The sequence below is a fragment of the Centrocercus urophasianus genome, unplaced genomic scaffold (genome assembly GCF_019232065.1).
Source record: "Centrocercus urophasianus isolate 14NV4802_14NV808 unplaced genomic scaffold, USGS_Curo_1.0 seq_12, whole genome shotgun sequence".
Classification (NCBI taxonomy): domain Eukaryota; kingdom Metazoa; phylum Chordata; class Aves; order Galliformes; family Phasianidae; genus Centrocercus; species Centrocercus urophasianus.
Genome location: NW_024884364.1, coordinates 7,809,248 through 7,823,037, shown reverse-complemented (window position 1 = coordinate 7,823,037; position 13,790 = coordinate 7,809,248). Strand labels below are relative to the sequence as shown.

The 13,790-nt window shown below is 40.4% G+C and overlaps 1 protein-coding gene across 2 annotated transcripts; it reads left to right on the top strand.

The window, feature by feature from the left end:
* The first annotated feature begins 90 nt into the window (after positions 1-90).
* Positions 91-11,748, top strand: SLC35A5 (solute carrier family 35 member A5). Of its 2 annotated transcripts, none has more exons than XM_042810199.1 (7): positions 91-186; positions 1,201-1,353; positions 2,093-2,191; positions 3,286-3,419; positions 5,767-5,834; positions 7,070-7,865; positions 9,866-11,748. In XM_042810199.1, the coding sequence occupies exons 2-7, from the start codon at positions 1,224-1,226 to the stop codon at positions 9,932-9,934; spliced, it is 1,296 nt and encodes a 431-aa protein (XP_042666133.1). In that variant the 5' UTR covers positions 91-186; positions 1,201-1,223; the 3' UTR covers positions 9,935-11,748. The 2 variants fall into 2 exon arrangements, with proteins under 2 accessions (XP_042666133.1, XP_042666132.1); XM_042810198.1 differs by lacking the exon at positions 91-186 and adding an exon at positions 544-761.
* The last annotated feature ends 2,042 nt before the right edge of the window (positions 11,749-13,790 follow it).

Here is a 13,790-nt window from a genome sequence, read left to right as displayed (position 1 = left end):
GCTTTTCTTGCACTCGTCCCCGAAAATAAACGTATGCGTCACGTGGTGGGGAGAGAAATCCGGAAGTAAACCTGGATCACGTGGGTAGTTGTCATGGAGAATGAGGCGGCGGAGGAGGGGCAGTCGGGGCGCGCGCTGCCGTCCGTCTCGGGGAGGGTTCCGCCCCGTTCGGCTCCGCCCCGGCAGGTGAGGCCGGTGGGGAAGCGGGAGAGGGGCAAGGTGCCGGGGATGAGGACCGGGAGAGAAAGAGAACGAGCGGGATTAGGGACAGGGTCGCGGTCTTCGTTCCCCACCGGCGACGGGTGTGTTTGACGGCAGCGTCGCCGTGCCCGGTGCCTGGCTGCTGAGTGCAGTGGGGCGGGGAGCTCAAACGGGCTACGGCCGAGGCCTGTGGGAACAGAACGGGGAGAGCCGAGCGTCGGCGGCAGCCGCCCTCTGTCGGCTCGGCTTGCCCCGCGCCCGCGAGGCGGAGACGTGGCAGAGAGCGGCGAGCGCAGCCGCGAGGCTGAGGCGCAGCCGCTGAGGTGGATCGGCGCGAGGCGAGAGACCGTTGACAGCCGGTGCCTGGCGGTGCCGGGGCCGCCACCCTTCCGTCTTTCGTTAGCGGGTGGCTGAACTGCGGAAACAGCCGCCCGGAGCGCGTCTGGTAGCGGACGAGCCGCGGGCGGCCCTGTGCAACTCTCTCTGCTGCGATCGGGAACAGGAGCTGTTTGTGAAAGAGATCGAGGCCGGGTTGGATGGAACCCTGGCAGCCTGGTCTGGTGGGTGACAACCCTGCTCGCGGCGGGGGCTGGAACTGGATGGGCCCTTTTAACCCAGCCATTCTGTGATATACGTACATGTATATTCAAACATAAAAATTCTGTGGAGAAATAACAATGTGTTATTATACATTTACATTATAATTATAATATTACATGTATTTTTTATAAAATTACATTTATAATTATACATTATAATAACATTTATCTTGTTCAGCTGGTGAGTATTCCATAGATATCACTGTGTATGTGAGGTGTTTATTTCCCCCTGGCTGGCCCTCATTTGAAATAAAATGTTGATTTTAGCATGCAATTATAGTTCTCAACACAAACCATTTTGTTTGAGATGAAATAAAGCAATAAAAGGCAGACGTTTCACCTCACCATATCAGCCTCTGAAAGTACTGTTTATAGCATATGTGTGTTGTGTCATCCAAAGGGCACTGACAGCAAGGCAGCAGAATGGAGAGCAAGTGCTGTCGTCGCTCTGCAGTTTGCTCCAAGACAACCATCTACACATTTCTACTTGGAGGAGTCTTCATTGCTCTGGGCTCAAGTCGAATCCTTCTGATGAAATATTCTGCTAATGAAGGTATTGTTGGACAATAAACGTAATGAACTTCAAATAAGATTTGTTATTTCAGGTGTAACGGATACCCCAAAACCTAGTTTTCCACCTAGTTTTCCATTACATAAACTGAGGCAAAAATTTCACTGTGTCTAACATAGAATAACAATTTGAGGTTGCAAGATATCTGATCCAGTTGAAGATTAGCCTCAAAAGATGAGACAGTAGATTACTTTATAGCTGATTTCCAAATATTAAACTGTGCAGACACTGTTGGTGGTGCATGACCAGTTTATTTGTTTCACAGCACCTTCAGGAGAAGGTGGTATAGTGGTGTGCAAGCTGTCTTAGAGCAAATGTTAGCAAAATATGCTGTCCTTTTAGCAAACGTTAGCAAAATATGCTGTCAAAGAAAAGAAAATCCACGAAGTAGGTCATGTCATCCTGGAAGCTTTCTCCTACTAGGAAAACATACTCTATCACTCTGGGGGGGAAAATATTTCCTGGTTTGATTGTTTTAAAAATGATGGTTAGTTCTTCCAAAAAAAATGTACTGTAAACTGAGAGCAAATGAGGAAAGATTTCAGCCTAGAAGGGCACCTGACTTGTCAAAAACTGACTATCTGTAATAGGAGTGCTAACACTTTGTGTTTATGAGCAGGGGGTCTAATCCTGACTGAAGGGGTTAAAGTATTTCCTTTTCCAGTTGTGAATGCAAAAGGAATCTGATGGTGTACTCTTTACAATTTGCTGAATCCCACAGATAACAAGTATGATTATCTTCCTACAACAGTGAACATATGTTCTGAAGTAGTAAAACTGTTCCTGTGCGTGGTACTGGCTCTATGGGTTAAGAAAAAAGGTGAGTACATATGTTTCAAGTAACTAAGATGTGTTGACTTGCTAAGATTTATTATACTTCATATCATTTTTTTTTTTTATTACCTTCCCACTAATAGATTCACATGTAATGGCATGAAGTCCTGACAGTAATGTTCTCTGGAATTATGTCTTTGATACACAATTATAACCATACTTATTATAACTCCAATTTTTCCATTCAATTCAGATGTTCTCAAGTTGTTTGTATGATAGCAGAAATGAGGATAATGAGTTGAGTTAGAAAGTGTAATGAAGACAATCTAATCTTTTTGAAATTTTAGCACAGCATTGGGCAAGGGTAATAGGAGTTGCCTCACTGTGAAGACATGACTGAAAAGATGCTTGTTACTGGCTACCCTTTGGGTGCTAAATGAACAGATCCTCCATCCATGTCATTATTTCTGATCTAAATGAGATTGATAATCAGCTGATACTGATGTGACTATTGTGTGGGGGCTTTCTGGAGTGCTTTTTGGTCCTCAAAGAATGATTATGATGTGTTTTTGCACCAGTGGAGAAATACTCTGATAGGGTTAAAGGATTCTCTAAGCATCTTTTTGCTGTTTCTGTTCAGCCCTAGAACAGAACAAGACAAAATGGCAAAAGAAAAAAAAAAAAAGGAGAGCAGAGCTAGAGATTGCAAATTTTGTTTTAATTCTCACGTGAGAAACCACTTGAGAAACCCTAATTCAGGTTTCTGTCTTGTGGACAGATTAGCAAAATCTGCTTAGAGAAGTTGTGGAATCTCCTTTGGTGATAGTCAAGACTTGTCTGGGTGCCTGCCTTCGTGACTTGCTGTAGGGCACCTACTTTAGCAGGTTTAGCAGGCAGGTTGGACTCAATGATCTCTAGAAGTCCCTTCCAACCCCTACAATTCTGTGATTCCTTCATAGTTTCCTTAGTGAAGCAAGGATGTGAATGCTTACAGACACTAGATTTCTGTTTTAGCTGTGTGTTCTGCCTTGGGGCTGTCCTCTGTGTTGCCAGAGAATGCTGGTGACTATTCAGAGGGCTTCAAAATGGACTTCTGATAATAAAAAAGTTGCTTCTCCTATTGATTTGTTTTCCTTCCAGAGGGCTGCTTAGATCATCCATTTGGCTGTCTTTCCTGGAAGAATTTTTGTAATTCCATGAAATGGTCAATTCCTGCCTTTCTTTACTTTTTGGACAACTTGATTGTCTTCTATGTGCTGTCCTACCTCCAGCCAGTAAGTATGCCTGTACTGACTAAAGTATCTTTTAGTGTGTTAATAATTGACAAGACTGACTGTAGGCTATCAGCAATTGCTACATTGACAGTACAAGATTTGCAGGTAAATGAGTCATCTGAACAGCTAGACCATCCTTCCTCCTGCCAGTGATCCAGTTTTACAGCTCTCAGTAGAGGAATGTTTCTGTGCGTTTTCTCTCTCCTAAGTGAGTTAGGAATAGGCTGAATTCCTTAAGTAAGGGGCAGGTTTTTTGTGCTTTCCAATCTTTGGCTTCTTCAATTCTGTATTTCTCTCTCAATGCATTTGCACATGTTGCTGATGCTTGAGTTGCCCTTTTCTGTGTGGCTTCTGCCACTTTATTTACATGACTTCACATGTTGACTTGTTTTCTTTCCTCAACAATTCCAAAGAAAATCAAATAAATGTAATCTCCCTAAGTGAAAAAAGTGTAATGGGAAGTGAGTAGGCAAGGAATAAAACTGTTTGGCTCTCAATTTTTTACTTTTTATTTTTATATAACAATATATGGGACTTAGTTATGTTTAACATGTTTTATTATTTATACTTTTTTTTTCTAGCTACATTCAGCCTTCTGAATGAATCTATGTATACTTGGGAAATATGGTTTTATTGCGCTCTCTCTCTCTTTATGCTAAAGTACCTTTTGGCTCAGAATCTGTTTGAAATTTCATGGAAGCAAACGGTTACTGCTTGCTATAAGATACTGTCTACTCTTTTTTTTACCATTAAAAATCTGTTTAACTGTTTCTGTTCATTCTCTTTCAGGATTTCTTCTCTAAACTAATGTCCTTTTAGATGTGCATTTCTGGTAGGGACAGAACAGAGTCTAGAATAGGACCTGGCTGAAAAAAAAAATGATTAAAATGAATAATCCCCCTAATTCTGTAACTCTTTGTAATTTGGTATTTTAACATTAGTAGATGGTATTTTATTTGTGTTCTTTGCTTTCTTGGAGGGGGGGGGTTGGTGGAAGGAAATTCAGCTATAGCATTTATAATAGCAAAGTCTGATATTTAAAAGGCTACACAATACTTATTGCTTTCTTAAACAGCTTGATTTGGCTGAGTTAGAGCAATCTCTTGTTAAATGTGCATTGCAGATTTTGTGTTGCATGCACACACCCATATGCATTCACATGTAAAACTTTTCTCTCTCCTCAGAACATGTGCACTAGAGTTACTTTTCTTCGGAATTCTTAGTGTCTTTTAGTTTTTACCTGATGGGTAGATAAGACTGTGACACCATCATGGCTAACCAGACAGAAATAGTAAATGAGGTAACCAAATACCTATAAGGTAGAATATCTTGATGGAGTTGCAAAACCCTCAGAGTGAAAAGGCAGATGCAAGATGCCTGAAAGAAGGCAGCCATGCCTGGCTACACTTTGTTTCATGTGAATTTTGACACTAAATAGGCTTTGGACTATGTTATACTTAGGTGAGCAGGCATCTTGACTGTAGAGTTGCTTTGGTGAGGTCTTTTCTCTTGAAGCTTCAGCAGTAACTGCGGTTATTCTTCAGTATTTAATGTATGTTACTGGTAGACTTAATTTTACAAGCTTTTCTTGTAATGCTGGCAGCATGTAGGCCATTAGTGTGGTGGCCTTTTGTAAATTGTTTTCTAATTCGTACTTATGTGAGATTGATGTCCCCTGTGTCCCCAGAATAGAGCAACTCAAAATTAATTCACTTTAAGTATTCTTCCATCGATTTGGGTTGTATTAATGTTACCAGAGATGTTGTTCCATGTATGCTGTGTTTTTGTCTCAGTCAAAAGCTCAATCATTGTTTTGCACGTCATTTGTACATCAATTTTAAGTCTCCTTCTTCCAGAGTGATTTCTACCAGCTCCAGTTCCATCTGTTCATTCATTGTTATTTTCTTCCATAATTTTCACCTAACATGAGTTTTTAACTGAGTTGTAATTTCACGAAGCATAAAATGAAGCTGTGATTTCTTAGGCAGATGTGTCATGTGTCAGCTTACTTAAGACCCCGCGTAGTTTCATGAGGAAGTGATCTGAGAGAGCCAGCACAGCTTCACCATGGGCAGATCATTCTTGACCAATCTGGTGGACTTCTACAATGGAGTTATAGCAACAGTGAACAGAGGAAGGGCAGCTGACGTTGTCTGCTTTGGCACTTTGAAATGATGCTCCAATGTTATTTTAGGGCTATGCTTTCCTACCACTTTGTTAAAGAAAGAAGGTTCAGTACTAGAGTGATGCTTTCCACTCTGGTCTCCCTTCTGTAAGGTATTACTGAAAGTTGTTGGGCTGATATCAACATGTCTGAATTATAACTTTGTTCCTCTTCTTTTTCTAGGCAATGGCTGTCCTCTTCTCAAATTTTGTCATTATAACAACGGCTCTTCTCTTCAGGATAGTGCTAAAGTAAGTAGTACTTAATAAGGTAAACAAAACTTTAAATTTTGTCTTTCTAGCCTAGATACAGTGGTTACACTACAGTCTTTCTTTGTCTGATAGCAACAGTAATACTGTTCTCTTGCAACTCTACCATCTTAGAGAAATGGCTTTGTGTTCTACATAAGAAGGTGTTGGAAATAATAGGTTTTCAGAGGCTCCTGTGTATCTCCACGTATGGTCACCTGTCACAGATTGCAAGTTATAGCTGTTGAATGATCAGACTTAAGGTTTGGGTTGGTGTATCTTTGTTTGTGCGTTAAATCTCATATTTAATGATGAGCAGTACATCTTTTCAGACCAATGTAGCTCTTACAGGAATGTAAAGGTAATCTAGCAAGAAAGGATGAGATATATGAGAGTGAAATAGGTGTTTTCAGTAATATTGTTCCTGCCCTGATGTGTTTCTGCTTATTTGCATAGGTTAAGTCTCTTCTTTGTTATTCATGTGATAGGGAAAAGGATATTAGCTTTCTTACACTACCTGAAAAGTTATTTGTGGTGAAGTCTGAACAAAGATGCATTTTCCACAGGTGTTAATATTCCAAAAGAGCATCTGGTAGTTTGGCCAAAGTGCTTTTACTCAGTTCTTTAGTTTAATATCTCTTGTGATGTCACAGTTTGTTTAATCTTCCGAATTTTGATTTTTTTTTTTGTTTAAGTTTTTTTTCCCCCCACAACAAACTAGTTTCACTTGCTTGAGTGAGAGAGTAGTTACAACAGATAAGACATTAGGCCTTGTACATTACATTTCTGCCATCATAAAATATGTAAAAAATGTACAAAATCATGGGGAAAAAATGAAATGCTGTAAAGGTTTATTGGAGAGAGAATTATTGGAATGTCTGACTTCTTTTTAATCCTTCAAATCTGTGATTACAAGGACAGCAGTTGATTTCAGTTGTTAGGTAGCCAGCATCTACAACTGACTTAATCTTGAAAGATTTTCCTTTTGTTGTCTCTACATTGGTTTATTGTCTATTCTGTGTTTCTGCGATCACCAAGTTGGGATCCCCTTGCCATAAAGAAGTATGCTATGTTTTGGCATTTTCCTGTCGATTCTGAAAAATCAAGATTTTTCATCATGCCACAGATAAGGAAACGTAGTCAAGCACAATGTTTTGTGTGTGCTTTATAGGGTTTGTTCTCATTGAATTTGTGTGACCATGTTTCTAAAGTTCGTGGCTTTTTTTGTCTGCTCCTAGGCGAAAACTCTCTTGGGTACAGTGGGCATCTCTGGTTATCTTATTCTTATCCATCGTCGCCCTTACACTAGGAACTGGAGGCCATCAGCAAAGCTTGGCTGTGCATGGATTCCATCACAGTATGTTTTTCAGCCCATCTAACCACTGCCTTTTTTCTGCTGGACCGGAGGAAACGTGCATGGAAAATGGTAGCTGTGGAGCACCAAGATTCCTTCCCACCTTCCGGTGGAATGTTACAAGTACCATGGCAGGAGCACTGAAACCTCTACGACTCAGTCTGGGGCATCTGCTTATTCTAGTGCAGTGTTTCATTTCTGCCCTGGCTAACATCTACAATGAAAAGATATTGAAAGATGGAGATCAGCTTGGTGAAAGCATCTTCACACAGAACAGCAAACTGTATGCCTTTGGAGTGTTGTTCAATGGACTGATGCTGGGCCTACAGGCTAAGGACCGGAGGCAAATAGGGAATTGTGGTTTCTTTTATGGGCACAACATCTTCTCAGTGGCTCTCATATTTGTCACTGCTTTCCTGGGGTTGTCTGTAGCCTTTATCTTGAAGTTCCGAGACAATATGTTCCATGTTATGACAGCTCAGATCACCACTGTCATCATCACTACTGTGTCTTTTGTCATCTTTGACTTCAGGCCTTCTTTAGAGTTCTTTTTGGAAGCTCCTGTAGTGCTTCTCTCCATATTCATCTATAATGCCAGTAAACCAAGAGGCCTGGAATATACTGCTATGAGGGAAAGGGGCAAGCTTTTCAAAGGAGATACATGGGAGAGGTCAAGTGGGGTAAGGCTTTTCCATGCTTGTCTTCTCTGATTTTTTTTTTTTTTTTAATTATTTATTTTTTCTTATTTCCCCTCTATTTACGCTATGGGATATGGACTGAAATCACTCATCAACTGAAACACCGAAATCCGTGTTCTTTGTCAAAAGCCTTCAAAAGTGATTGAATATTGCTTTGCATGTCACCCTCTTTCAATTCATAAATCCCAGATAAACAATGCTTTTCTGCAGTGACTGTGCTGTGAGCAACTTCAGCTTTGTGCAAATTCTCTGTTGAGGATATTGCTGGCCCTGGGAATACAGAAATTAGAATCGATGCCAGGAAACTAACAATACTTAAGTGGAACTGAAATTTTTGTGTAGCTGAGCCCACATCATGAAGAAATCAGTATTTGTTATTAAGATTATTTCTGTCATAACAGTCAAAGATACAAACAGACACAATGGTAACATTGGAGTAGACATTTTAATATTGTTTCTTACACAGCATTTTCTCCAGGGCCTTTTGTGTGTTGTTTGTTTGTTTTTTCCCCTTCCCTAAGTTGAACTGTAACCTAGATAACTCTAATATGGCACAGAGAGCTTGCCCTTAGGAATCCCAGTTAACTCACCTGAGCTGAGAAGTCAGTCTAAGGGGGAAAGAATTGCTTCATTCTGTGTGGACAGCTGTATGTCAGTAATACATGTTGTAACCAGCAGAGAGTGCTGTCTCCATTTAATTCTAGGAAACATTAAGCTTCCAACAGATGTTTTCTGAAACTTATAAATGGTGCCCTTTTTAGATGCTTGTTTAACGAGCAGTATGTGGGGTTTTCTTTTGTACCTGAAACTATTTATTTTAGCATTTATTTCATTCAGAGGGACCTCGACAGGCTGGAGGGCTGGGCTCGGGTGAACCTAATGAGGTTCAACACGGCAAAGTGCAAGGTTTTGCATTTGGGCCGGAAGAACCCCAGGCACCCGTACAGGCTGGGAGGAGCGGTCCTTGAGAGCAGCTCGGCAGAGAAGGACCTGGGGGTCCTGATGGACGAGAGACTGAACATGAGCCAGCAGTGCGCTCTGGCAGCTCGAAAGGCAAATGGGATCCTGGGCTCCATCAGGAGAGGGGTGGTCAGCAGGGACAGGGAGGTGATCGTCCCTCTCTACTCGGCTCTTGTGAGGCCCCATCTGGAGTACTGTGTCCAGGTGTGGAGCCCTCAGTACAAGAAAGACATTGAGATTTTGGAAAGGGTCCAGAGGAGGGCGACTAAGATGATCAGACGGCTGGAGCGTCTCCCCTATGAGGACAGGCTGAGGGAGCTGGGCTTGTTCAGCCTGGAGAAGAGAAGGCTGCGGGGTGACCTCATTGCAGCCTATCAATACCTGAAGGGAACCTACACCCAGGAGGGGAGTAAACTCTTCAAAAGGGCTGACAACAGCAGGACTAGGGGAAATGGATCGAAGTTGAAGTGAGGGAAGATTTAGGTTGGATGTTAGGGGGAAGTTCTATACAAGGAGAGTGGTTAGGCCCTGGAACGGGCTGCCCAGGGAGGTTGTGGATGCCCCGTCCTTGGATGTGTTTAAGGCCAGGTTGGACGGGGTCCTGGGCAACCTGATCTGAATGTGTGTGTTTGGTGGCCCTGCTAGGCAGGGGGGTTGGAACTACATGATCCTTGAGGTCCCTTCCAACCCGGGTGATTCTGTGATTCTGTGATTCTGTGATTTACAAGTGAGCGTATGTGGTAAAAACAAAGAATACTATGTGTGCAAGTTTCCTGATGGTGGGCTACAAGATTTTTCAGGGATCAAGCTACAGAAAAAAGCATTGAAGATAAAGAGGTTGTCATTTATTAGCATATGTGTACTAGAGTAAGATTTGAACACACTTGTAAAAGATAAATTACTGGGTGTTGACATCACAGAGATTGCTTAAAAATAGTCTTTCTTCTTCTCTCCTTTCTTTATGCATTGATAACAAGTTCACTTTTGTTCACATTGTTTTCTCCTGCTTCTGGTTCTTGCAGGATGGAGAAGAATTTGAGAGATTGAACAAACCAAGCAGTGACATTGATACAGATGAAGATTCACTCTAGCATGGAGCAGGCTGAGAAGAATGCTATTACTCATAGTGAGGGAATGTTCATGTTTCCTTTTTCCCTTTTTGCAGAATGATTGAGATTTCTTTGGGCCTAAATGTCAGAGATAGATGAGGAAAACATTCAAACTCTTAATTTGAGCCACACATTCTTGAAAACTGTTTTCCCTCTTACTATCTCTGCAAATGAAGAGGTTAAAATCTGCTGTAATAAACCAAGTTTATAATTGATGTGAACAAGAAGAGACTTGGATGCTGGACTCAGTTGTGTGGGTGACATGCTGTATTGGAGGGCAGTCCTTGCTGCAAATACGCCAGCGTGTGTCTTTCGTCACTTTGGTTGGTTGTGAAGCGGTGCAAATTCCTTTATGAATTCTTTTGTTAGCAAAACAGAGGTGATAAAACTGTTGTTCATGTTGCAGAAGTGGTAGGAGGACTGATGAGCATCTTCTAATTAAGCTGGGACTAATAACCTTATAAATAATGAAGCATATTGACTGTTTTATTGTATTTTGGTCAATCAGATTGAAACATCCCTAGCTGAGTGAAAGAGTCCCCTTGAAACAATCTTATCAAACCTTGACTTGTGAATGTATAATAAATCAGACAATTTGGGTTAAGGATTTTTCAGACAGAGGAATCTCTAGAGTGTGATTTCAGTATGAATGGTTTTAATTTAATTTTCATTCCTGTTCTACACCAGTGTAACTCTGTACTGGCTCCTGTGGAGTCCTTCCTGATTCTTTGATGTGACTGAAGCAGAATAGATTTCAGTGACTTCAGCCACTAGCTCTCTCATATTTCTAGTATGAGATTGCTTTGTGCCTGTCTCCCAGTGTTTGGGGAAAATGAAATATGGAATGCCTTTATAGAAAATAGTGTATTTTACATGCAACTTATGTGGCCTAACACCGAAAGAGCCTGAATAAAACAAAAGTATGTTATTCAGTTTGAATGTATCATAAGATCTTTTCTGCATGTGGAAAGCATGTATGTAGAGATATACTTTACACTGGGGCCACCATCTGAAAGTGAATATTACATAGCTACAGTGAGGCACTACAACATGTAGTACTAAATACATGGAGCACCAAGCAGGAGGGCACAGGTGTTGGAATCGTTTGGCGTTGCTCCACTAACTCAGACTGATAAAGGTTTGCATTCGGTTTACAGAGTGAAAAGTTATTCTGCAGAGTGCCAGGCAGGGTGATTTCAGAATAACTGTTGGCTTGTATTTTGAGTGAGATGAAAAATAGGTTCCAAGTAATTCAGTGAATCTTAAAAATTGAAGGATGAAGTGAATAGGAATGCAGATAAGAGTTATTAATGTGTTCTTGGAAAGATACTGTCAAAGGAATTCCTAAGGAGGTATGCAATAAGTTCAGCATCAAACTCTCATACCACAGAATATAGTAATGCATTTCTCTGTGGACAGTTCTGTCTTTGTTCCCCTCTTCTACCCTGTTTCCAGGCTCTATGTGCTAACAGCTTACTTACACATACTGTATTGATGGCTCATTGCTGCATTTATTAGCATACCTCCTGTCACTGATCCATCAAAAAGAGCAGCCTGTTTCCAGTTGTGGCCAATGCCTGTCAGAAACTATGTATGTGAAATTCTTACTCTGATTTTTGGTTTTTTGGATGATGAATGTGAAATCTTACTGTTTTTTTTTTTTTCCCCCCCAGAAGTGTAAGCTTTTTCTTGTATGTATTAAGACTAATTATACAAAGAGAAATTATTGTTGTGGTTTGTTTATATGAGGTAACATTGTAAGTAGTGTTGAAAAATGAAAAACATTTTACAGCTGATGTCGTTGTGCTTGTTGTGCTTTCAACAACAAGAAAAATCTTGTTGTTTGGATCTATACAGAATGAATAAGAAAGTATATTTGAATGTAAACTCCACATGGTTTCATTGATGTATGATATCCTGATTTGGGAAATGAAAGTTCAGTGTTAAAAAAGAAACAAAGAAACCCTTAAACTGTTTTGAGACTTAGTTTGCAATAAGACAGCTTCATTTTGTTTTCCATTGCATACAGGTTTGCAATATATACTGCCTGAGTTCATTGTTTTTGCTTCTGGTTTTTTGTTTTCCAGTCACAGCTACCCACTTTTAGCAGATATTTTCATGAAAAAATGAAAGTACTGTTGGCTTTAGACTGCTGTTAAAGTGGTAGCTTTTTACATTGACTTTTGCAGACAGTTTTGCCTTAGATTAAGTCACAGCATAGAATTCTGCTTCATACTTCTAGTGACAGTGTCAAACCTGAAATGAATGTCTTGAAAACATTATTTGACCTTCCTGCGTGAACTGTCTGCCTTAAGAGAGATAAGAGTTGGAAATGACTGATTTGCAAATTTTATGAAGTGTATTTGGGATTGCATTTGGCTCTTGTCAGCCTTAGTCATTTCTTCCCTCTCTAAGTTTCACTGATGCTGTAACGCTTGACTTGTTTTGCCGAACTCTGATTGCACAAAGATATCAGGTGTATAACTGTGAATGTATGCTGATATACTGATTTACTGATCTATCTGATTTACTTTCCATGTAGAGTTAGGTGCTGTCTAATGTGTGGAAATCTTTCTGTTGTCTTCAGGTGAACAGGTTGGAATGAGGCTGTTGGATTGGCCAGGCAGGTTTCTTTTAATAATGGAAGAGAACTTTGAATCCTCTCAGCAGTAACAGGAACATTAACTGTCTAAAAATGGGTAAGGACTTAATATAAACTTAGCAATAAAAAGTGTATAAGTAATTCGGAAATATGGCCATGCATTTCTGTGCAGTCATACTGCCCATGGTGATAGTCAAATGTAGTGTGTATATGACATTTGTTAGAGAAAGTGACTATAAGCAAATGTTAGCTGAAAAAAACAACTCTGGTTAGCAAGTGAGGCTGTTCTGTGGAGCTATACATTGCAAATAGATCATGTGATCCCTACAGCAGTAAGAGTGGTTAAGTACTTCCACTGTGGTGTCCTTCACCTACTCTGTGTCAGAAAGCTTACTTTTTTTTTTTTCTTCTCTAGCTTACTATTTTACTCCTCAAAAGGCAATAGGGAATTTTATTAGGAGTTTTTTGGAGATCAGCATTAATTTGACACGTAGTCTTTAATGAAGGTGTTGGACTGAGAGCTCTTTCAAAGTTGTGAGTCAGAGCCCAGATTCACAAATGTTTGAACTTTATCACTGCTTAGAATGTTATGTTCCTCCCTTGGATGGGAGGAATTAGTTCATAAAACCTCTAAGGAAGAGAGATCTCTTCATGTTTCTCTTGTTTATAACAAGTTTGTTAAAGTAGTTTTTATTGGTTAATTTCAGCTACTTTGTGAAAGTAGAAGCTGAGCCATTGTGCTTAAAGGACAGCTCAAGCTGAATCAAATCCCAGAAATATGGATGAGAAAAAAGTTTTGAAATTTTCCTTCATTGTGTCAAAACTTCCTCCTCAGAACTGTAAAAACAGGGCTTTAATCTCAATAAACCTGTCCTCACAGTGGTGCTGCAGGGACAGATGCAGTATTTTTGATCTGTGTTTGGCACGATTAAGTGTTGGTCTGGAGTTGTCTGTCTCTCTGATACTTTTGGAGTCTTTGAGGTAATTTTTGTTAAAAGGATTAGTGTTCCTCCCACTTCGCTTTTAGTTTTCCACAGGGAGAGGTAGGTTGCAAAATCAGGGTTTTAAATCGTTGCTAAAAGTTGTTAGTAATTTTAAGCCATTTTGTAATGAAGGCAGAATTGGCACCAGAAGGTACAATCATACTGAGTGTCTCAAATTTTATAATGTTAAAATGTGCAGTTTTGGTTAAGAGCACATCCCAGCCTCCCTTATCAGTACATAACTTGTTTGGAG

What these genes read in the sequence shown, in the direction of transcription:
- SLC35A5 (XM_042810199.1), top strand. Translation starts at nt 1,224, where the DNA reads ATGGAGAGCAAGTGCTGTCGTCGCTCTGCAGTTTGCTCCAAGACAACC. An exon ending in TGCTGTCCTACCTCCAGCCA is followed by an intron (nt 3,420 to 5,766) that starts GTAAGTATGCCT and finishes TTCTTTTTCTAG; the next exon opens with GCAATGGCTGTCCTCTTCTC. An exon ending in CTCTTCAGGATAGTGCTAAA is followed by an intron (nt 5,835 to 7,069) that starts GTAAGTAGTACT and finishes GTCTGCTCCTAG; the next exon opens with GCGAAAACTCTCTTGGGTAC.